General features: G+C 39.0%; 1 protein-coding gene across 7 annotated transcripts in view; it reads left to right on the top strand.

Annotated features, from left to right (window-relative positions):
• The window catches only part of TRIM2 (tripartite motif containing 2), a 71496-nt gene extending 50590 nt beyond the window's left edge, over positions 1 to 20906 (top strand). For 6 of the 7 annotated variants that reach the window (XM_082282226.1, XM_082282230.1, XM_082282229.1 and 3 more), the window contains exons 7-12: positions 2787 to 2890; positions 4107 to 4274; positions 10969 to 11149; positions 12803 to 12873; positions 15415 to 15555; positions 16551 to 20906. In XM_082282226.1, the coding sequence (XP_082138352.1) occupies positions 2787 to 2890; positions 4107 to 4274; positions 10969 to 11149; positions 12803 to 12873; positions 15415 to 15555; positions 16551 to 16703 (818 nt within the window). In that variant the 3' untranslated portion in view covers positions 16704 to 20906. The remainder of the gene's footprint in view (positions 1 to 2786; positions 2891 to 4106; positions 4275 to 10968; positions 11150 to 12802; positions 12874 to 15414; positions 15556 to 16550) is intronic. The other variant, XM_082282231.1, reaches the window with a different exon arrangement.
• The last annotated feature ends 3379 nt before the right edge of the window (positions 20907 to 24285 follow it).

The following is a 24285-nucleotide window of genomic DNA, read 5'->3' as shown; positions in this document are numbered from 1 at the left end:
ATAACTCTGTTCAGCCTTCCCCTTTTGAAATCTCTCCTGTTTTCTCCCAGTCCCCAGCAGCTTGCAGTAAAATATCTGTCTTTTCCTCCTTTGTGCCCTGCACTAGCTCAGAAGAGGAGGGAGATAAAGCTGGGCAACGAAGGGCACAAAAGATGCAGGCTTTCATCTCTTGACCAGGCTGCTTGGGAAACACTGGAATGAGGCTCCTACTGGTTCCAGCCCTGTGCAATTGAAATGTTTGTGCCTTCCTAGGCTAAGGAGAGATGGGTGACTGCCCGTGATGGAGAGAAGACAAAACATGAAATGCCTTGATACAGAGGGGTAGTATCTTGCAGTAAAAGACTTGCTGAAGACTCTCTCTTAGGCAGGTATGTTCATAAGGAAGGACTTTTTGCTTACGAAGAGAGCTATCATCCTTTGGTATTGCAGAGTCAGTTGCAAAAGCCTGCTTTTCCAGAGGCTGACAGGCTTTCCTCTCATCATCTGAAGTGCCTGCACTTGGCTTCAGATCATTGCTGGAGTAGTGAATTATTCAAAATGGAAAGTTCAAAGTTATCTGATTTCCTCCTGAACATACATTAGGAAATAAGCTTTGTTCTACAGAGGAATTCTGCAAAGGAATTTCTGCCATTGCAGAGCAGGCTGTATAAAGGCCTGTATGCAAATTAGGACCTAGGTGATAGGTTTAATAGCTGCAAAGCAGGAGGTACAAGGACATTGCATGGAGCTGAATTTCATCTGCACACTGTGCTAATAAATTGCTATTTCTTAAACTTACTGTGAAACGTGACTGTGGCATTCCTGTGTAATTTCTTCAGTTTTTCCTTTGATGTATATTTACAAGGTTCCACTGAAGTAACTTTTTATATAGGTCTCTCTTACCTTTAAAAACAAAATTCCTTGACTTTCAAGAACATTTTTCTAAGGCTAAAGAGCATACATTCCATAAAGTTTGTGCTAGTTGGTTCCAGATGCTCTAGCTTATGCCTTCTCTTTTCTAACGAATGTTTTCCCTTTACTCTCAGTAGTAAAAGGAATGTTTCTCCCTTTTCATCCATTCTCTTTGGCTAAGAAGCAAAAAGGAAACTTATCATTAGCATATGGTGGAAAAAAATTGCTGCATGCATCCCTCAGGCACTGCTTATTAAAAGAATAAACAGAAAGTATGGCTCAAGTATGGCTAATGTAATTGGTATGTAACTCACTATTCCCTGAATATGTACTTTTCCCTTGCAGTACAAAAACTGAGAAGCATTTGCCTTATTTAGAGGATGAAGCAGATGGAGTAGAAGAAAATAAGTCTTGAAACAAAGGGACATTCTTGCAGCACTGAGTGCAGAAAAATTAAATGTTACTTGTTTGCCAGTGACAGGAAATATGCATCCCACAGCCATCACCACAGAAGAAAGAAGGGTTGTTACGAGCATGCACATCCCTGATGAAAGCTACATACAAATTAGAGCTGATATGTATGTCTTACATTCGGCATCACAGAACAGTTTTAATCACTGAGCTCCGGGATATTTTGGACTAACTAAAATGAAATACAAGTTTTTCAGTTAAAACCATACATTGGAACCAGTTAATGTCTGATACACAGCCAGTGAATGCTTGTAAAAATATTTCACCGAGAAAAGCAGCGCTGCATCCAAATGTTAGAAAGAACAGCTTATAGAGTAGGTGGTTGGTTGGTGGGGTTTTTTTGTTTTGTTTCAGAATTCCTTCATTTATTATGAATAATACTTGGAGTCCAAGATCATAACTGCAGTCTTTTTTAAAGACCCCTGAGCCTCCTTTACAAACAAATCAGGAATTTGGATCCTGTTCCTGTGTTCCAGGTGTAATTTGGACCAGCTACTTCAGAGCTGATCTTTTAAAGACATCAGTTTGCTCTGTGATGCTCCTTGGAACGTCTCAGAACAAACATCTAAGTAATAAGCCACCTAAACTTAATGAACTGTTGTGAAAAATTGACATTTTACAACTCCTTATTACCTTAAGCCACTGGGTAAAAGACTTACAGGTCTATGTAAATCACGAATACATTTATCCTGGGTTAAAATGAGACTGCTGTGTGTGGACACTGCTTCTTTAGAACAACCCAAGGTATCGGCAGAAGCATTCAGTCTCCAGGTGTTGGTCTTCATTGGCCCACAAGTCCCAATGTTCAAAGCTAGTTCTTCATTTGAATTTCCCTGCTAAGGGAATTTTTGAAGCCTATGACTGAAAACTGTGTATGAGGGAATAGGAAACTTCCCTGTCTTGAAATGGCCCCATCCAGAGTGATACGTTTTATCCCAGCTTTGTGATTTCACTGAGGAGACTTAGCTAATGGTACTACACCTGTGTCATCTGTCCAAGTTCTTACCTTAGGCTCTGTCTGTATGTTCCCATGTACTGCCCCTTTAACTGCCTTTTCAGTGGAATAAAAAGCTGCAGTTTAAAAAAAGTCCATCACTTATGTAAAAACCTTTTACTACTTCCCTCATACAAGAGGCAATTTGTGAACACTGATTTATGAAGGCCAAAGAAGCAATTAATGTTGATGGAGGCTAGGGTGACACACATGCTGAAGAGTGAGAACAGTCCCTTGAACAATCCCTGCTTGTAGGTAGATTTGTGTATTTGTTACTGAGAGGGCTCTTTGAAGTTGTAGCAGTGAGAACAACTCTTCAAAATAAAAATCCTTTGATCAGAAATGTAATAATTGCATGTGTTGGCATTTGGGTCCTAACTGATTAGTCCTGTCTAACCTGATTTCTTATGTGTTTTGTGTTCAATTTTAGGCACCAAAGGAAGAAATAAAGGGGAATTTACAAATCTTCAAGGTGTAGCTGCATCTACAAATGGAAAAATATTAATAGCAGACAGTAACAACCAGTGTGTGCAGGTATGAGGGGATGAGGATATGCCACTTCCAGTGTTTTTCTCCTTGCCCCCACACCTCTGCCTGTTTTGTAGTCCCAGAAAGACACACTTTGTACAATTCAGGCAGAACAGAAAATACAAGGGAAGCTCAATTTATCACCCATTAACATTCCATCTTCTTGACCTGCAGCTGTGTTTTTCAGATCTGTACTATATCTAGTATATAATCAGAGTTTATTTCCATTCCTTATGATCATTGGCAATGAATGAAAAAATAAGTTGTGCAATAATCTGGAAAAATGCCTTTTTGTAAATATAATTTTACATTGTAAATTTTATCACTCTCATGTTTTGAAATATAGATCTAGGGCAAGGTGCCACAAATATAATTTCTTAAGGAAGTACAAATAGAAAAATAAACATGTAGATGTCATTTTCAAGTGGCTTTTAGTCTGTTTAATTGATTTCTCTTTCTGATATCATGATCCAATCTTTTCTGTGGTAGTACCCCGACACCCATAATTTCTTGGCTTCTGTAACCTGTGTGAAAATCAAGCTGTATTTTTTCTTTGCTTGCCATGTATCTTTTTTACCATTAACAATTTGTCATCACTCTCCAGGCTGCCCATGTGGTAGCAATGAACACGGCAGCAGCATGTGGCTTGTTCTTGTATGTGAGAACCAGCAAGCCACATGCCATGAGAACTCGTTTCCAGGCCTTTTCAAAGAGACAGAGTCAAGTACTCATCAGCACCCTCATGCTTCACAACTTGCAGCCACTTCAGAGGAACTTCAGTGTCTAGTTACCTGGCTTGGGGACACAATCAGTGGACATATTTCTATGTTTTCTACAGACTTAGTGTTTGACTGTGGCTGAGTCACTCAGTGCCTCAGTTTCCTCATTTCTAGTAAGGGAATAATACCATCCCCTCCCACCTGAGAGAGACATTGTGAAGCTTAATTCACTAATGTTTGTGAAGTACTTTGAGATCACTGAAGAAACAGTGCAATGTAAGTGTGGAAATTTTTTTTTTTTTTTTTTAAATTCGGGTCCAGATGGAAGCTTCTTCTTAAATTAGACAAATCACTTTCAAATATGGACTGTGTAAACGTGGTTCATGTTTCCAGCTCTCTTCCTGTCTATAGTGTTCATTAGTGACTTGCTAAAATCTAAGCTTCAAGAAATAGGTGATGGTCATATGTGGACATAATTTTAAAAGTCATGTTTTCTCTTACAGATATTTTCCAATGATGGTCAGTTCAAAAGCCGTTTTGGCATACGAGGAAGGTCTCCTGGCCAGTTGCAGCGGCCAACAGGAGTGGCTGTGCATCCCAGTGGTGACATCATTATTGCAGACTATGATAACAAATGGGTTAGCATATTCTCATCAGATGGAAAATTTAAGGTATGAGTTACGATGTTAACTCTCCTAAGCTTTCTCTGTCCTACAAAGGAATGCAAAGTAACATTGTTTTTCGAGAAACTGCATAGTTTGGCTGTAACTTAGTCTAAATTCCATTGTTGTGCTCTGGAAACCCCTGACACAGCCACATCGTATAATTAATAGGAGGAGATCACAGCAGTAATGCTAATGTTATACCAGGCAGAGACAACATGTTCCATACTGGGTGCTTAGATGCCTTTCTGTAACTTACAGTCAAGCATAGCAAGTGCCAGCAAGGCTAGTTGGACTAGCTCAGCAACCTTCACATCATTAGTACTCTGATTGTACAGAAGGGCGTGTGCAGGTATATGTATGCACACAGACGAACACAAAATCTTCCAAGGAGTACATGAAGCTCTTCAGTGACATATGGAGGAGAAAAAGAAGGTAGCAGACTGATGATGACTTTGTCTTTTGTTCCATACTTCTCAGCAAATGTAGTGTATAATTCATGTATGAATGCTAATAAAAGCAAGGAAAGGTAACCCAGGGTGTTGTTCCAGTGCTACAGCATAGACAGGAGTGTTTTAGGTGGTGTGTTGTGCACTGAAAAAACTGAAAGACAGTAATGATATTGTAGGTTTCAGAAATCAGAAATTCTAAGGAAAGCACACCTCATATTTTCATAGCAACTCTGATCCCTGTAATGAGAGTAAAATAAGACAGCTACTACACTACATTGATGATTTCCAACCTGCAATATTTATTTTGCTTGGGTTCAGGTGCAGTTCCAGAGAGAATTGAAGGTTTCCACCATTTGGTGCTGTTCTCTGAATGCATGTTACCAAGTCTGGTGATGCACATTAGAGAGAGCCACCTCTGGCAGAGGTTAGCAGTACTCACTCATTGGGATAATGGACCTGCAGGGAAATTTCTGCCCTAGGTACTTAGTTCTGGAGTACTTAGTTCTAGATACTTAGTTCTGCATTGGAGAGAAATGACCTGTTTGGCTAATTTTCTGGTAGTGTAATGACCCAAAAGCTCAGGTTCTGAGCTGCTTAGGTGTGCAGCAAGAAATGGCCTTCCTCTGAATAGTCTTTGCAAAGTGACAAATACAAATATGCAATTGTGCTTATGTAGTCCTCAGTGAGCTCCCTCTAAGAAACTGGTGTGTATGCTTTTAGAAGTATCCAGATCATGTATAGACTTCAAGCTAAAATAAAACGATACTAAAATGTAATGCAAGTGTTAAAAAAATACAAATTACTTGCATTTGCGGAGGGAATGTGATTTTACTTGTCAAGTAATTTTGAAAATGTACAGCTACACAGGAAGACCTTGGTTTTGGCTGAAGTCCCTAAATGAAATGAAAACACCAAAACAAACCCAAAGAAATACGTGATTTAGTTAAGAATCCAAATACTCTGAGTATCCTAAGCATATTTTAAATAATTATTAACATCTTTGTGAACTGGCTTGATCAGGACACAGAGCATGGAGGGCTTGTTTTCCTTCCTCCTTAAGATAAGGTCTAAATCAAGCATTTTGGATGGAGCCAACTCTGGAGGAAAAAAACCCTGGAGAAGGCAGGACCCTATGTACAATATACTACCAGCAGGGAGACAGGTATTGAAAGAAATGAATTATTAATGTAGTTCCTCTGATGTGAAGCCTAGCTTTGTTTTCAGTCAATGTTTTTGTTGGATTGCAAAAGCTATGTAATGTTGGCAATGTTTGTATGGTTAATACAAATTAACGCATCAGACTTCATAGTTCTTGGGACTAGATGGATTAAATGAGAGATGAAACATCAGTGATATAAAATAATATTTTTAGATTCAATGCAATCAATGCATTATGAGAGGGAAAAGAAATGTTTGTAGAAGAATTTTTTTATACAGAGTGTAGGCATATATGTGCAGGGCAGGTGGCAGAGCATGTGTGTGGGGAGAGCAGGAGTGAGACAGGGGGGAGCACTGGGATGGAAACAGGGATGGGCACTGAGCACAGGGCCACACTGAGGAACTGTAATGGGAGTAGGGGGTCCTGTATTGGTGCAGCACTGGTTCAGGGGATCCTGTACTGCACAGTGCAGCTGGACAGCTGTGCTGGGGAGGAGGGGTGCAGGTGGGGTGAGCACAGGGCCTGGGGGAACTGTGGGGGGACACACACAGGGTTGGGAGGTCATGTCCACCGAGGGTGAGGCTGTGATATGGGGGGCAGTCAGTACCATGAAGGGATGGGGCTTGTATTGGGCATGAATGGTGCAGGACTAGGAGTTAGACTCGATGAGCCTTGTGAGTCCCTTCCAACTCAGGATTTTATTCTATGATGGGGTTAAATAAAATATATTGGAAGCACAAAACATAGATATAACAGATCTAGCCTGTGGGAATCTGGGCAAAACCTTGTAATTTCTTGTGTGTTGGCAGTGGTAATTCTTACAGGAGTCTTGTCAGATTAAATTGGGTAGTGTTTGCTAAGGTAACAGAGAGAGAGAGAAATGGATTATGGCATTTGCCTTCAAAGGACTGTGCCTGCAAGTCCTTGTGTAAGACCTCTGATGCAGGTGGCCTGCTAGTTGTTAACTCAGCAATATCAGGGGACTATTTTGAGCTTAAACTAACTATTTTTGATGTTGTCCCTTTCCTTCTGTATTTATTTACACTTACTCTCCCTTAGCAGAGTTTTAATAGTCATGTGAGCCATAAGGCAAATTTCCCTGGAGCCAGACCCAGGCATCTCCCTGATTACAGCACTGGACTAATTCCCCTTGGCAACCTCCACTGCCAGGCAGAAAAGTGTCACCTTCCTCAGTTGCTGGCAGCAAGAAAGACAGAGCTCTGTTTTCTCAAGGCTGTAAAACTTACATAATGCAGCAGCAGATAAACTCTAATCTAAGGTTGCACCAAAACACAAGCTTCTTCACATGAAAGGCTGTATTATCCTGGAAATGATAAAGACTCCGATTGGGTTTTAGGATTCAGGGCTTCTGTTTCTGGCTGTGCTACAGATCTCACGGGTACCTAGTTATCTTCATTTCACTTCCCAGTGTTTTTTTTGTTTTTTTTTTTTTTTCATCTGTAAAGGGCATAGAATAGTGCTGGCTTCCTCTGTCAAGTACTCTGAAATTGCTTAAGAAAACTGTTGCAGCAGACACTGCACTAGGCTAAGGAGAGAAGGCGTGGTGAAGCAGCTGTACCAGCTCCTCACCAGTGTGGTGTTCAAACCTAGTGAAGGAACTGGACAATAGAGCCAAGAGAATGATTACTGTTCCTCTGAGAAGAGAATTGTTTTCTTTCTAGTCTTGAAGAGTTATATATAAGATGATAACCTTGTTATCAACCAAACAAGGCTCTGCAAGTTAAGATCAAATTTAGGTAAGTGGGAAAAGATGAAAGGATACATTTCATATGTCAAACTTCTTTTTCTTTGTCTCACTAGAGGAATTAAGGAAAGAGCTGTGCGAAGCTGGTTGCATGTTCAGATGGGAATAGGTAGTGTAGTTAAATGGTCACAATTGAATTTTGACAGTCACATGAATGATAAATCCACTTATTGTGTGATATTGCAATGTGTGACAAAGCTGTATCTCCTTATTAGAGAAGTTCTCAAACAGAAAAAGATGGTATGTTGAAAGTTTGTAATTAATTGCTGACAATCTTGAATCTTTCAGACAGCAACAAGATTGGTAAAGTTAAACTTAAGCCCTAACACACTTAGTTCTACAGAGGAAAAGTCTTCATAAATTTTTATATAGGCTAGCTGAATTTTTTTTTTTTTACCTCTAGGAATATCCCACAGTAGAATATTTTCCAGCCTGGTAGGGTGACTTTATAAACACATGTTTGAAAACCAGTCTAAATTCCTAAGAGCCTATAAAATAAGGGACATTATGTCCTTGACTGAATTCAATTAAACACATTATTTGTATTAAGGGTTTACATGATCCATTATACTGTATTCATTTCTAATGGAAAAAAAGCCTGAAAATACTTCCATTCATACACTTAACTGGAGTGACTGGGTTTCATAATGTTCTGTTCTAAATAATCAAACCTATAATTCTAAGAAACTTTCTGAAATAAAAATACACAAAGATTATGTTCAGCCAGATCCAGTAATGTGTCATCAGCATATTTTGATCTAAACTGGAAACAGATTTTTAGTAAAAAACATTGCAAACTTTAGCTGGGCATACTTTATTGCTGCTTGCAAATTATATTTTAAACCTGGCCCAAGAATAGTGATTTTTATTACTCTTCTCAGCACTGAGTGCCCATTAATGTAGTATGTGATTTATTCATTATATTTTTCCATATGTGTTTATATGGGCAGGAAGACACTGTACTCATGAGTCTGAGTCATTTTCCATAGGATCCTGGAAAGATGGTAAGGAGGTGGTGCAGTTCTCAAGCAGACAACCACGCGGGCATCCCAAAGGAAAGAGAGGAACATGATTTAATCACCCCAAAGGAAATACATCCACAGATTTGCATCTAATTTATGGTTTGGCTGCTTTGTTGTTATGCAAACTGAATACATTTTGTAGCTCTGCTCATATCTTCCCCCTGGTGAATACAAAATAATTTTTAATAGTTTTTCCTGGGGATACTTTAGTATGATTCAATTAGGTAGATTTTGCCTAAATACTTTGCAATTTATAACAGTATATGCACATGAATATAAAACTGACACATGATCATTGTATGTGGCTAAGCATAATCTTGGACCTGCAAGATTTACTCCCTGGAATTTTCTTTACTGGAGACTGAAAAAGGTTGTGTAGTGGCTTGGTAGCAGCCATCCTCAGGGAACCCAGGTGGCTTTATTTTAGGATCGTTCCTATTTTTACCTGCAACCCCACCTATGAGAATGTACCATGGAATAGGAGCATGGGACTTAATAAGGGTAGGAGAGCTCCTTCTGTTTGCTTTGAAAACATCAGGGACATGAGAGAAATGGGTTAGGCAATAAATTTTCTCCATGCCTTGTAATCTGTCCCACTGCTGCTCACCAATTGCAGGAGGGAGGGGAGAGGGGCAGAGAAGTCACCAGTAAATGTGGTAGTTGGGGACATGGTAAACATGACAGTGTTAGATTAATGCTTGGACTCAATCTTAGAGGTCTTTTCCAACCTCAATGATTCTATGATTCACAGCATTGCTTTTTCTAGGCAGTGATCTGTCTCATTCTGCAAAGGCAATGAGGTGAAAGATGGCCTTGTTTCATAAATAAGATGAATATCTTAGTATATATTTCATTTAAATTCCAGTGGAAACAGAAAAGTGTGTTCTTCACCAAGATATGGACCTCAGTTTGTAGGATGTATCTCTCACAAATTACTACAGGATCTGAAAGTTCTGGAATCCATAATTGCAACACAGCCTGTTTAGTGGATTGTCTGTCCAGTACAGACTTTTGAAACCTGAATAAGTGCTTTCAAATCTGTCCATCAGTTTTATAAAATGGCTAAAAGCAGGATGCAAGTTGCTCCATTCCAATGCAAACAATTAGGTATTTACAACCTTTTTTAACTGAAAGGTAAAAACTCAACTGATTTTATGTAGATTAAAACAGTTCTAGAATCTCTGCCTTAAAAAGAATAGAATGGGGAAAAATGTGGAATGGATTGGGAGGTGATCCTAGAGTCTTCTTGGGTATATGCCCAGGTAGCTCATGGATTCTTTAAAGGCTTGATCTCAATTTCTGCTTGCTCTGCTGCTTAGATCCTCTTTTTAAAACCCCCTCTTTTTAAACCTACTAAAGAATGTTTCTGACAGTTTTGGATTTGACAGCTCTCTAGCCTTTCCAAATAATTTACTGTTGTGAGATCCATCTCCTCTCCACTGAACGTTTTTCCATTGAAATATTGTATACAATTGCCCTCCTGTTGCTGATTATGCTGGCAGATGGTTTTGGTAGTCACAAAGCCTATTTAAAAAGATGGAAATAATTTCATTTACCTAAGACAGGAACAAGCTTTGATTTGTTTAGTGTTTCAAAGATTGCTTCATTTGCTGTTTGGCAACATGATCCTCTCTCCTTGCATTTTTCAGCTGAGACTTCATGTGTCTAAGCAGCAAGTGAAGCAATGTCATGTGGAATCTGGTGGAAGATAGGTTAGCCTGAGCTTTAGTTCTGCTCAAAATCTGTCTGAGAGCACTCAGGAGGTGCTGGTGTCTTACTAACCCAAGAAAGGCAACAGAGTACATCATAGCCTACATCACACCCAGCCCTGGTGCTCCAAGAGCTCTGACTTCTTTGGCGCAGTGATAAAGATATTTCCTTGTCCATGAAGGTGGTGGTTGGACTCAGGAACGGCATGCAATTGGAGACAAAAGTCCTTTCTGTTTGTCTGCCTGTCCTGCTGGTACCCTAATGCTGGACATACAGACATTTCTGACAGGTGCTGCAGTTTATCAAGTCACACAAATCTGATTATATTTCTTGTAAGTTGTATATTCGTACTCAGTTGCTGAGGCGACAGACAGATTTTTCAGTCTAGAAAAGACATACAGAAAGCAGACTTTATTTTCAGCTGAAGAAAAAATTATAAAGTACACAGTAAGAGTTGATAAAAACAATCACTTCCAACTTTTGATGAAAAAAATGCCTCTCCATTCTGCTGTGTGCCTGTAATACAATCTTCAAACTGTACTAACTCATTTCTATCATGCCAACATATTTTCCTGTTTTGCATTTTCCCTTTTAGGCCAAAATTGGGTCTGGAAAGCTCATGGGCCCTAAAGGTGTTTCAGTGGATCGCAATGGACACATCATTGTAGTGGACAATAAAGCATGCTGTGTCTTCATCTTCCAGCCAAATGGGAAAATAGTCACTAGGTTCGGGAGTCGAGGAAATGGTGACAAGCAGTTTGCAGGTACACTTGATGGTAATATGTAAATCCCCTTTTCTTGCCTCTTCTGCTCACATTTGCATGATGTTTGAGCATGTTGAAGATGCTGTATCCAACTCCTTTATCCTCCAGGGGAGAGGTTCTGCTAGACATACAATACAGCTCCTATTCACTTCACCATTTGCTTGAGTGGTCAGGCAGACTGCAACATCTGTTCTGCAAATGTAACTGTAACCATATTGTTTTATCTACCTCCCTATGCCTGGAAGCATTTCAGATCAGTGACCCAAGAATGACTGATCTTAACTAGCATTTTATAAGTGCTTTGTAATTGCCACACTTAAGCTGTTCATCATAATCAACTCAAACACTGTGCTTTGTGTTTCTAGTCATCAGATCCACGAAGCCCAATGCCCTAAGTGGTATCTCTTAGAAAATGAGTGTAATGGGGTAGTGATAAGATTGAGATCAGGAAGAGAGAGTTATGGAACGGCCAATGAAAGTTTGGGGAAATTGCAGTTTATACTCAAACTGACTGCTTGCACATGGTGTCTTTCAAGCAGAACACGCAATTAAGTTAAAAAACCAGAACAACCTCACTGATATATTTTAAGTGAATAGCTGTTCTTTAAAAATTTGAAACGAAGATGCCAATTAAGGTATGCAGGTCATTTTACAGGTGTTGGGTCACACTTAGTATGTAGTTTCATTGGTCTGATGTTTTGACTGGTTCATAGTGAAAGAGAGGAATAGCATCAATGTGTTCTTATCCTGAGACCTCTTGCAATGTCTTATGGCATAATATATATAATTTATGAGAGCTTGGGTTCTAACACAACTACATTTTCTGGGTATCTCAATTTCTTTTCATTTGAAAATTTGCAAGAACACCTCCTGAAAAAAGTAGCCAAATACTTCCTAACAGTGCTTTTGAGAAATGTATCACCTCCTCTTGCTGATAGGCTACAGAAAACAGGTAAATTATCAGTACTTGAATATTTTGAATGTAAAATTTTTCACCTTTTTTATAGTCTGCTCTGATTTACTGTGAAAATTGAAACTGAGTTCTGTTCTGTTTAATAACTCAAAATAGCACCAAGTGTTTTAATTTGGATACTTGCCTATTTTCAAGCTATCCTTTGTTTTTTACTCAAATTTGCACACATATTTCAATACACAATGTAAAGCAAAAAATGCCCTTTTTTCCTTGACAGTGGTCTTCTAGTAACTTTCTTATTTATCCTAAAATTTGTTAGCTCAAATGCTTGTAAGTCGTGAGCACATAGAGCATAAAGTATTTCAATTAAGAATTTACAGGAACATTTTTGATAACAATTTTCAGTATATACACAACTTTATGCTTAAGTACTACATATTTTGTCTTGTTAATAAGCCCATAAATCTCTGCATAGTCAAATGTATACAAAAGAAGGAGAAATGAACAATGCTTATTGGTAACAATAGTTGACAACTGCTTGAAAAAGAAATTATTTGTGTTTACAAAAAGCATGCTGAGATTTTAAAAAAAACCATGTAGTAAAATTACTCTTAATTTGAAATTGGTATTCCCACTTTGACTACTATTGCTCAGAAGCCAAACATAATATTCTGTCAGGCTGATTTTTTTAAAATTTAACCATACTTTTTATTTTAATGATATTACTATTTTTTTCTTCTTCTGCATTGCAGGTCCTCATTTTGCAGCTGTAAACAGCAACAATGAAATTATCATTACAGATTTTCATAACCATTCTGTCAAGGTACTGTCAATTGATGGCAACTTGGAAAGTTGCCATTTTAATTTTATTATGATACTTTCTTGGGAAAAACAAAATATTGTTAAAACCAAAGAGATCACACCCCATATGTATGAGCTCTGCTATAAGGACAGCACTTTCAGAGAACTTTGTGCATGCAGTGCATTGCTTAGTGAAGATACAGTCCATTGCCTTTGGTGTCACTACAATGGTCTCTAATTCAATTACTTACACCTAAGCTGTACTTGAGATAAATAATTTCAACTTACTTATTTGTATTAGCCCTCTGCCAAACCTGTTATTGACCCTGTGTTCTGTCCTCTTTTAAAAGTTTGGCTTTTGAATTTCCCAGTAAAAGCTTTCCACATTTCTAGTTGAATAAAATTATAACAAAGTAAAGATACATGACAGTCTTTAAATTCCACACCTATAAGCTTTAAGATTACTGGGTCCATTTTACAACCTGATTCTCTAAAACTTGTGTAACAACTAGTTTTCATTCCATACCTCCTGCACTGGGCTGGCCACTAGTCCTTACACCCATGGGAAGTCCTGACTCACAGCCTGTTAATGTCATGGTATGATAGGAAGTTTATTTGTTTGTCCCAGTAATAAACCAAACCAAGGAAACATGCTGGGATGTGTTGGCAAATGTCTGTGAAGGAGATACAGGCCCAGAAATGCCTCACCTCTGCGTATTTGTTCTCGGGCATTCCCCTTCATACACTTCCTTCGTGCTCTTGTGCCCTCCCTCTACAGGAAGCAGCAGCAGGACACAGGCAGGATGCTGTTCTACCTGGGTTCTGAGGACACATCTGTCAGTCCCACACACCAACAAAATCCCTGGCATTTCACCTACTGGCCTATTTTGACTGAACACAAAGATGAACTCTTAGTCCAGTTCTTCAGTGTTCTTGATTGAAAAAATAAATTTTATATATTCACCCGAAATAGGAAGTTGCTGCCTAAGCATAGACACCTTTGTGTCCTGAGCAGTGCTGAATCACCTAGGTTTGGAATAGCAACCTTGCTTACGTATCCTCTTGGAATTTGTAAGGAAGTAGCGCTCGTGGTTTGGATTACAACACAGAAACCAAGAGTGCTGCAGGAGGCCTATGACTCCATAAATTACCTGTCCACAAGCAAGGTTTGCCTGGTAACAAGAGTGCCTGGAGAGGCTTAACAGCAAGGGGCAAACTGAAATGAAAAAAAAAAAACAAGTGAAGAGATGTAAGAAGTGTGGCATCTTAGAGGATTTATAATTATTACATTTCTAATGAGAACAGGGTGTCCCATCTGTCTCTGGTGTGACTCAATGGGATACAAATGTTACTTGTTACAATTTGATACTAACTGGAAAAGAGTCTTATTTTTGTAGTGTTCTCTAAATTAGTACATATAACTGTTGACACTCTGGAGAGTTTATAATCTGAGAGCCGAGAGTACATCTTCTTTTAAATAATAAATTAGTTTATAAATAACTAAATAAATTAATTTCACTCTTGTGAGTCCCAAAGCCGCTTCCTGCCACCAGTGTCTTGAATTAAACAAGCTCACTCAGCAACATTTTTCTCCCGCCCCCTTAACTTTAAAGGATGTTCCTTCCCTCAGGCATCTTCTATGGAAAATCCTGCACAATGTAGGCTTCTCTCTCGTTTGGTCACTTTAGCCCAGGGAGAGAGCAATATATCTTTGCCTGTTTTTTTCATTAGTTGGCTTTTTTTTTTTCTTTTAATTTTCTTTAATCATCTGAGGCACTAACCTGGTGCTTCATTAAATTCCTTTCCCAAATGTTTTTTCTCTGTTCACTGGGGTGTTCAAGAACAGAATGGTTTCCTGACATCTTCTACCTTATCAGCACTTCAGTGTGTACTTGGCACTTACCAGGTCTTTGCATGTTCTTGTGCAAGCCACAGTCAGTCTCTAAGAACACTGTTGGACCTTGCGCTGTAGCTGGGCCTGGGCCCAAGGTAGACCAAAATATTTTAGGGATAGCTGTGGTACTGTGTAAATGGCACATTTTGTTTCTCTTTTGGTCCCATTGGTGCGTCCAGGTCACTGACAGAATAGTCATTGATCGGCTCCATCTTTGTGCTGTCTAAACCTGTTACCATCACAGAGAATTCAGTTGCTGAACTGTCTATACAGAGAGCAGCATGCCACAATTCGCAGTGTGTGTTAGATTATGGCAGCAGAGAAGAGAGCATCTGCTCCATTGTGTTTTAGTTCCACAGAAACAAAGAACCCAGTGCTGTATCTGCATTCAGCTCTTTTTAGCTCAAGATGCACAAGCTGCAGAAGGGTTCTGGTGCCCTTTGCCTCCGTGTCTGAGATGAATCAGATCTTAAGTGAGAAGGGAAATGGTGTATGTTGTAATGGAGTGGAGGGAGAGATGGGCACCTTTTCTCATCTTCTGTGTGTGTGTGTGTGTGTGTGTGTTGGGAACTCTTCAATTCCTCCCTTAATTAGCAGGTCAACTGGTAGTACTAGATTACTGATATTTGATACCATGCCATATTCAGGTCTTTGTTTTAACCCATGCAGGTATTTAACCAGGAGGGAGAATTCATGCTGAAGTTTGGATCAAATGGAGAAGGAAATGGGCAATTTAATGCACCAACTGGAGTAGCTGTAGATTCTAATGGAAACATTATCGTAGCAGATTGGGGAAACAGCCGGATACAGGTAGAAATTTCTGTATTTCAAAGGGTGCTTGATTAACAAATGGGTTGGTAACTTTGGTAACTCTGGCCGTCAGACTGCCCAAGAAACACCATCAGCATTAGAAGTGATGAGGTTTCTCACACCATCCTTTAAATGCCTCATTGTTGGCCTGTCCACTTTCAGAACTGGTGGTGTCAGATTGTGGGATTTTCAGTGTGGCTGCTGGCAGCTCTGATGGTCACTGTGACCAAGGATTTTGGTGCCAAGTAGTTCCTCAAAAGTTATTTGATGACTTATGAGACTTGCAAACATTGATGAGATGACAGTCATTTATAATCACTGTAAGAGAAGATAAAAGACATAGTGGAAAATGTGAAAAACCAAATGGCCTGAGGTGAATGCAGCAGATTTTTATCATCTTTTTTAAGTGTTGGAGAAATTATTCTGCTTTAAGTTATGAGAGTTGCCCTCTTTTTACCTTTTAAGTGTTCATCACAAGGTCTTGTTTGCCTAATACCTAATAAATAAGTATATGTATTATTTCCACTGAATATAAAATTGAGGGAGCTGCTTATGAGTTGTTCTCAGGAAGCACTGTCAACAGGGTAAACAAATTCCTGAGTTTTCTCTGTGTGGCAACCTAAGAATCAGGCTAGCCACAATAGTAATATTTGTTAGGAAAACAAGGTGTTGGTTGAGTGCCCGATTAAGTTTGATTTATTGTAGTTGACTATTTTTAGAACAAGGAACAGCCGAGGTTCTTATTTTTTATTATTGTTATTTCATTGTGTGCTAATTCTTGCCAAAGATCCTGGCACCTTTAATTAGTTCTTTTTAATAAGAAAATACATTTGTATATAAACTTGCATATGAGATAACAGAACGGATTTTGCCCTTGTTTATTCTAGTGTATGTCAACTGTTTCAGAAATTAGAAGTATAACTGAGAGCAGGCTTGTGTCCGCTACTTTCCTTTTTTATTCATAACATTTATTCTGTGCTTTCTCACCCTCAAAGGTTTTCGATGGAAGCGGATCATTTTTATCCTACATTAACACCTCTGCTGACCCACTGTATGGTCCCCAAGGGCTGGCTCTTACTTCAGATGGCCACGTTGTAGTCGCAGACTCTGGAAATCACTGCTTCAAGGTCTATCGATACTTACAGTAGCAATGAGCTCTGGAGCTGGATAATCACCCACCCTTAAGAAAAGACTCGTCCTAGAGATCCCAGTGCAGGATATCTCCTACTTTGCATTCATTTTTAATAACAAAGGAGTCTCTTACAGGCTTCTTGTGATAATTTCCAAACTTACCTTGTTTACATAGGACTTGCACCTCTTATGTTTCTCACTGAACTTTTTGTTGTAAGTGTTAATAAAAAAAATTCTCTGTAACTGAGTTCATAAAGACAATGTGAAATTAAACACACACTTCAGCCTATGGAACTGGAATTAACTAATTAGGCAAAAAACAGAAAAGTTTGGGAAAAGTTCCCAAAGCTTTTTGATGACTGCAAAGGATAGCTCCTGCTCAGAGCTTCCAAATTTAAAGAAGTATCATTCTTACGTGTTATTTAACCCAGAGGTGATCCTGGGAATCTTCTAGATCTCATTATCATGGTAGGTATTACACTTTTAACACTCTTCAGTCTTACTGTGTATAACAAGTAGGCCCTTTTAGTATAAGGTTAAGTCTCACAAAATCCGTCTAGCTCTAACCGTCAGACCTAACACAGCTCAATGTTTAGCACTTTGAGAATCAATGCAAATTCCCTACTCATGTGGAATTAATGAAGGATTGTTTTGTGTGACCGTTTTTCACTCTTCCTCTTGCTCAATGTGCAGGAAGGACTTTGCAGAGACCTGACATTTCTAAAGCTCTGGAAAAACTTAATTGTAGCGATACGTTAGTGAGAGCGGAATTTCTGTATAACCACAGACCTTTTGACACCAAACTAGTTCATTAGGATCAGGGTTATTACAATGTCATCTCAATTAACCTCATGTGTGCCACTCTTTCGTACGTGTTCATTGCCATGTTTCCTTACGGCAATTCATTGTATTAACCTATAAAACAAAATGCAGCTTCAAACAGGACAGAAAGCCAGAGAAGTACCCCTGTGGAGGACCTACATTATACAACCAAAGGAACTGTGGTAAACTGAGGTTGTATAGGAAAGCCAAGGGTTACCAAAGCTATTTGTTTTTATGTGAGAAAAAATACAATACAAATAAAAATGAATTTGAACCTATTCCTGAAGTCCTTCATCAAAGGGAATTTTGTTAGAGGACAAAACAAGGACTGTGAGATTTGTTCCAATTTGTTTGTATGTATGTATGTATGATTGATTGACATAAAAACGGGGAAAAAAAGTAAATGTGGGTTATTTCAGCAAACTGGAACGTATGTATGATATTTGACAATGGCAGTACTCCGAAAAATGACCCTTTTTCCTCTGTCAGATCTCTCTACTGTGTTCTTTGTTTAAGTATTAATTTAACTGGAAATGCTTATAGGCATGGTTCTTATTTTAATGTTTGGTTTGTTGGGGGTTTTTAAGTATGAACTTGTCCTTTCTAAAGTAGCATTGGCTTTATTCTTATTTCTATATCCAATGGTCAGAGGTCCAATTGCTACTTTAGCCTGATATAGATAGAGTGGTGCTCCCTTTTAAGCGTTGTTTGAGGAGCTGGTGAGCTTGCTGCCAATGCCTACAATAGCCTGGGAAGTGCTGTCGTTCTTTATTTCATTTTTAGGGCCTTGAAACAAAAGGGCATTGGGTCAGAAAGGGAGTATTTTAAGCATGTTTGCGAAATGGAAAGAAATCTTTGATAAAATTTCTTGTTATAAGTATTCGTCTTATTTCTAAAAGGTTAAGGTGGTTGTTTCAATGAATTTGACAAAAACTAATGGTTTTTTTGTAAAGTTGCATTTGACTGGTAAAAATGCAGACCCCAAGGTTCTTAAATGGGGGGTTTGTCTGGTTTTTAATTACTGTTTCCTAAAGATATTTCCTCTTCTTTCCTTTGTTTATTTTTTGCACATAGAGCCAATTTACAATTTCTCGTGCAAATATAAGTTTTCTTATTTCATTGGAATAAATATTTTGTGCATGAAGCTTAAGGTTGGACTGTAATGAAGCTAAGAAACTGGTGGTAACATTTATGAAATACTAAAACTCAAGTTTGTTATTACTAAGGGAACAAAATATCCTCTGCTTGAACTGAGTTTGTCCTAAAATTCTGAAGATGGTATCTCAGTCATTACCAATAAACTGTCCTATCAAAATTTAACAAAGTTGCAGATCAAATTTTCATTCTAAGTGTACTTACAACACTTTTTGATATTGGGAGGCCCTTAAATGGCACATTTATCAATGAAGAAAAGGTGTGTAGCATTTGAACTGTATTTATTAATAAAGAGAAGGGGTTGCACAGATTGAGGTAAAAACTTTTTAAAAATGTGCTGTGGCTGTCAGTTATCATATTTAGTTCCAAATATGGATTTTTATAACAATTTTACTAAGCTTGCATGTTTACCCCTCAGAAAACATTGCCAAATCCACTGTTGTCAGGAACTTTGAGAAGCATGAGAATCAGATCCTAACTTATACATCAAAACAGATACTTAAGACTGTGCTATTTCGTGCATACACTTTTCTTCAAAAGCTTTTCACTCCCTTTAGTCCAGCATTGTTTACCAGGATTTTAGATAACCCGTGTGAACCGAGTGCATCCTGATGAAATAGTGAATTCTGTACATAACCCCCTCACAACCCAGCTCAAAGCTGTTAGGGGTTTTGTGGATTTTTTCTTCAAAAAAACTGAGTAGACTTTTGGACTTTCAGACACTATCAGCAGAGCAGCACCTAAAAAATGTCAGTAATTTGAAGTTCCTTCTGATAGCAAATGCTGTCAACTGCAATTTCAAATTTAGTGGCATAGGGTATTCCCTTCCAAGGTCTGACCTTATCTGCCTGGCACCGGGAAACTGAGAAACACATTGCTTTTACGGTGTGCTTCTGAAGCCAACTTCACTAAAATGCTTGGCTTACAAACCTTACAAAGAGCAACCAAAGCAGAAATTCTGCACTTAAAAACTGGCAGGCTTTTTTGTCATCCAATTAAGGGAAGGTCAGAATTGCACTACGTGATTTGCTGACTTGTTAGCATTTATTAAAGGCTTTAGAGGCACGCTGTTGCCAGATTTCAGGTATAACCAAATGTCCCCTTGACTTCTCTGGAATGCTAATTGACTAGCAGCACAGCATGAATGGTGAAAGTATGTGCTTCATTTAACTATGCTTCAACTCAAAAGTCATCTCAAAAGGTTATTAGATCTCGTGTCATATGGAGCATTTTAGGACAAACTAGCCAACTGTATTTTCATGGTTTTGTGAATAGAATAAAAAGATCTGTTCAGATAAATCCAATATAAACAACAGGAGAGTTTTACATAGGCTAAACCAGCACCAATGTATTGAAAAGGAAAATGGTTTAGGCAAGCTTTTGCCTCATGAAGATGGAGAGTTATTTACTAGTAAATGCTCATCTGTTCTGTAAAAGCTAGAGGGCTTTTGATTTTATGTCAATATTTTTTATAACTAAGGATCTAGTGTTGCCGTCATGAGAACTATAAGTGCCCAATATGTTATGTTTGTTTTAAAGAAATGACTTTCAGTTATGGGAGACAGCTCGTTATGAAATCATGATGTATAATCGAAATTTCCTCCAAGAATTGTGAGCAGTGATTATTTGACCTGTTTGTGGAAAGTGCACGAAAGGTATTTGTGTGACAGAGTGGGAAGGTTCCTAACAGGTCATTTTATTTCTGATGAATGTACAGCACTTCAGTTGATGTTTGTGAGCAACACAGCCTTAACCCTGACACTTTTCCTTTGGTTTATAACATGGGAATGTTCCCTAAGTTGCATAGTGTATGGCAGCAGCCCCTGATAGAAATCTCTATCAGTTGATATGATATGCTGCAGCTTTCCAGTTCTAGGAGTGTTTCCAGTTCTTTTTTTCATGTTTTTTTAAAAGTTTTTGTACATTCCATCTTTGTAAGTCAATATATGTTTTGTGTACATGTAAGCCTTGCACTCTCTTGGCACTCATAATGAAATATTTTTCTCACTTGTTTTTTTGTTGTTGATGATGATGTTTTTGTTTGGTTTTTTTAAATCCCTATGAGGCTAAATACAAACCTTTTCTCCTTAAGGTCAAGGATGAAAGATGCACAACAAAGTGTTTGTGTGTGTGTGTGTGCGTGTGCGCATGTGTGCGTGTGTAGTTTTAGCTTCCTGTGTGCCATGGTATTCATAATGCTTTAGCTGACAAAAAAAATTACTCTGTCTTGGAAATGTAGGAAAACCAGAGTCAAATGTGTACCTTTACCACGCACAAAAATTTCAAATAATAAAAATAAAGCTTGTTTCCTCTGTTACTTTCATGGTTGAGGATTTCTTTTTCATGTATCTCATACTCACTGTCCATAAAAGTAACCCCATAATGCAAGAAGACAGGTAATTTTTTCCAAATTTCTTCCCTGACACCGCAGGTCACAAGCCAAGGAAACCGTGATTTTTTCACGGGTGTTAAGCTTTTATATAGACACAGAGAAAAGAGGGGCTGGAGTAGTTCTTGAGACGAAGGTGCAGAGTTGGAGCTTCCTTGTTCCTCCCTTCCTTCTTCAGTCCAGGATTCAAAATTAAGATTTTCATTGGTGGCAGTAAGATGAAGAGCTGTAAGCTTTTCTGCTTGCACCACGGAAGTACATTGTACCTTTTAGCTAAGGTGTGCTATAATCTTTCAAGGATCTGTTGCAGAAAACCAAACTAAATTATTGTGGAGTACAGAAAATTTGCCATAGGAGTTCAGTCTGACTCTGTCCCTGTAAGAATAAATTTCCAGCTTGTATTAATTTTAATTTTACATATTACCTATGTCTTGTGAACTCTCCAAACCTGAATCATTTGAGAACTCCATGTGACTGGGAACTTGCTCATGAAGTAAGAATCTTCACATGGTTCATTTGTCTTGGACATGGCCTCAATGGAGTGGACCACAGGGGTCAGTGAAACCCTCAGTGATGAGTGTTTGCTCAGTGGCAGGACAGTCAGAAATGGGACAGCTGAAATACTGAGCTGCTGTCCTTTTATGTGGAACTGTCCCCCAAACCCTGTAGAGGAGGAATCTGTGTTTTACTCTTTCTTGCAAGTCACAGGGAGTGTCAGCAGCCATGTTTCCATGCCTCATTTTTCTCCTAATGACAAACTTAGTACAACATAATGGATCAGTTTTGTTTTTCTGTCAGTCTCCAGATGAATACACGTTCAGCAAATAGACTCTTGGTGCTGAATGTACTTGTCTATCTGCCCTGAAGTTCAGATACTTACAAAGGCTTTATTTGGCAGCCAGCTAAAAGAACATCACATCTTAAAGCCGAGTGTTGGTTTGACATTCAGAGTTGCAGAGCACTTGTTCCTTCCCAGGAAAAAAAGATCACAAAGAAGAACAGAAGCAATAGGATATCCTGGATCCACCGGGCTTAGTAGGTAAGACTCTCGTTACATTCCCAATATTTTCTTATTGATAGGCTAGAAACGTTTTCTGTTCCCTGGATTATGAGAGCAGAGGCTCTTCACCACTGAGCAAAATCAGACAGGCAGAACACTAATACTGGGGAACACTGTCATTTACCAGAAAAAATCTGCAGTAAATGGCCAACTTCCTCTTTGACATTCTTGTGGTACTTAGTTAAATACCTAAACGAGGCAGCAGAATCTTTTAAAAGTTCTATGAATAAGACTACAGAACCCAGTTTCACCAATGAGAAACAATGTCAGGGAGAATAATGCCAAAGTAGCTAAAGGAGCAGGTACTTTGGGCAGCCACCACTAGCCAGGCTCTCTTTATAGTGGTACCCCTTAACATGCCCTTGCATGTTCAAAAATGTTTCATTGTTCCTTAGGCTGAAGTTCACTCTCATATCCAGCTGTGCTGCCCTGCAGTTAACTATCCCCAGAGTTTTGCTGACAGTTCATGTGAAGCCTCCCTAATTTGGACCAGACTGAACTATCTCAGTGCAGTGGAACAGTCAATGTCATTTCTGTGGACAGATGTTCTCCCTACACAGGCCCCAGCTGTGCAGGAAATACCCAGCACTTGCTGCTCATTGCTATTTGCAGTTGGAGGCTGCTGCCCTCAGATCTGTTCTGAGCTAGGGATATGAATGCCTTGTTCCTTCAGTGAAATGCCTTGTGACCAAAATCCTAGGGCTTAAGCTACTCACCTCAAGGATAACCGTAATGCTCACTTCAGCAGCTCTGCCAAGCAAAGCTGCCGAAGCAGTAAATTTTGGGGGAGGGCCAGCTAGCATTTCTCACCAAGGGTTTCTCACTCAAGGGTTAAATGTTTGTAGGGAGAACATCTGCTTACAGTCCAAAAGCTCATTTGAGGATGAAATGAGGCAGCAAATGCTGCAGAGACTGGCCTGTATGGGATACTCATGGATCATACTGCTTCCTGATATGTGGCCACAGCCCATGACAGACTGCTTGGATCCCAGAGAAGTTGGTATCACCCCCCATGGGTAAGCATCTCCTCAAACCCTCCTCATCCTCCATGCTTAAGCTCTACTGCTGTCAGTCATACAGGTGTTGTGGGAGGCAGCCACAGGACTGGAAAGGCTTGCTCTTACTCTTCCAGAAATAAACTGATCTGCTATTCAACTTGAATTCTTCCCTCCTGAAAAAAACAGCTCATGTAATTAAGACTGTGCTATGGCACATATGTATGAAAGGAACAAAATTAAAGCAGGACAATTTTCATTCTCCTACTGCCTAAGCTTCCTGCCATTGTTGCTTTATTGTCCTTTCAAAACAGAATTTCTAATTGTAATTCAACTACAGTCAATTTTAAGAGCAAAATGAAGGAGAGTACAAATTTCATTTCATCCAAGTATAATGTAACACTGACAAAGCACTGTATTTTCTCTAACTCAGGAACAGTGAAAAATTATTTCGACCAGTACTTAAAAATCTCAGACTCCTAGAATAGAGAATATAGCCTAAGTTGTTAAAGCTTAAGAAAATCACAGGAAAATAAGAACAATATTCTAACAGAAAGACACAGTAATGAGTATCTTCCACAGTATTCCCATCGTCTTATTTTTATATTCATAGCGTACGACTAGCAGTTTTTTGAAATATCTATTTCAGAATGTTTAGACATTCTGAAGCCCATTTAAAATGCCAGGCCTTTATGTATTTTAGGAGTCATTCATTCCACTTTATGCAGTAAGGAAAAACCACCCCTCAAATGACAAAGCAAAAGATACACCGTGTGTTCCCCTTTTGTCTGGGACCTCTTTCACCCCGTGGTCTTTCAACTAATTTGTTTTCATCTGGTGCTGCAAAACGTGGGAGGTGTTAGGGAACCTCCTATTACAGAGTAAATTGGACCCAGTGATGTTGCCGATGAGAGGAAAGCTCATTTCATTACAGTTTGATGGGTGAAGGTATGGGTGTTAACATCTTTGAAATGGGTCTTCATGTCTCTACTAACTTTGGGCACCAGGTTTGTTGCAGAGCCCAGACAGTTTGGCTCCTGAAACAGACAAGTGGGTCTGCATAAGCCCGAGTTTCTGAACTTTGGGGTAAAATAGTAGGTTCAAGGGGGGATATGTGGGAGGCGGTTCAGGAAGCCTGTACCTTCCTGCTACCTCAGCCAGTGGGGGAAGGAAGAGGA

Source organism: Coloeus monedula, assembly GCF_965178545.1.
Source record: "Coloeus monedula genome assembly, chromosome: 5".
Taxonomy (NCBI): Eukaryota; Metazoa; Chordata; class Aves; order Passeriformes; family Corvidae; genus Coloeus; species Coloeus monedula.
The sequence above is the reverse complement of the archived record's forward strand: the minus strand, read 5'-3'. Positions and strand labels throughout refer to the sequence as shown.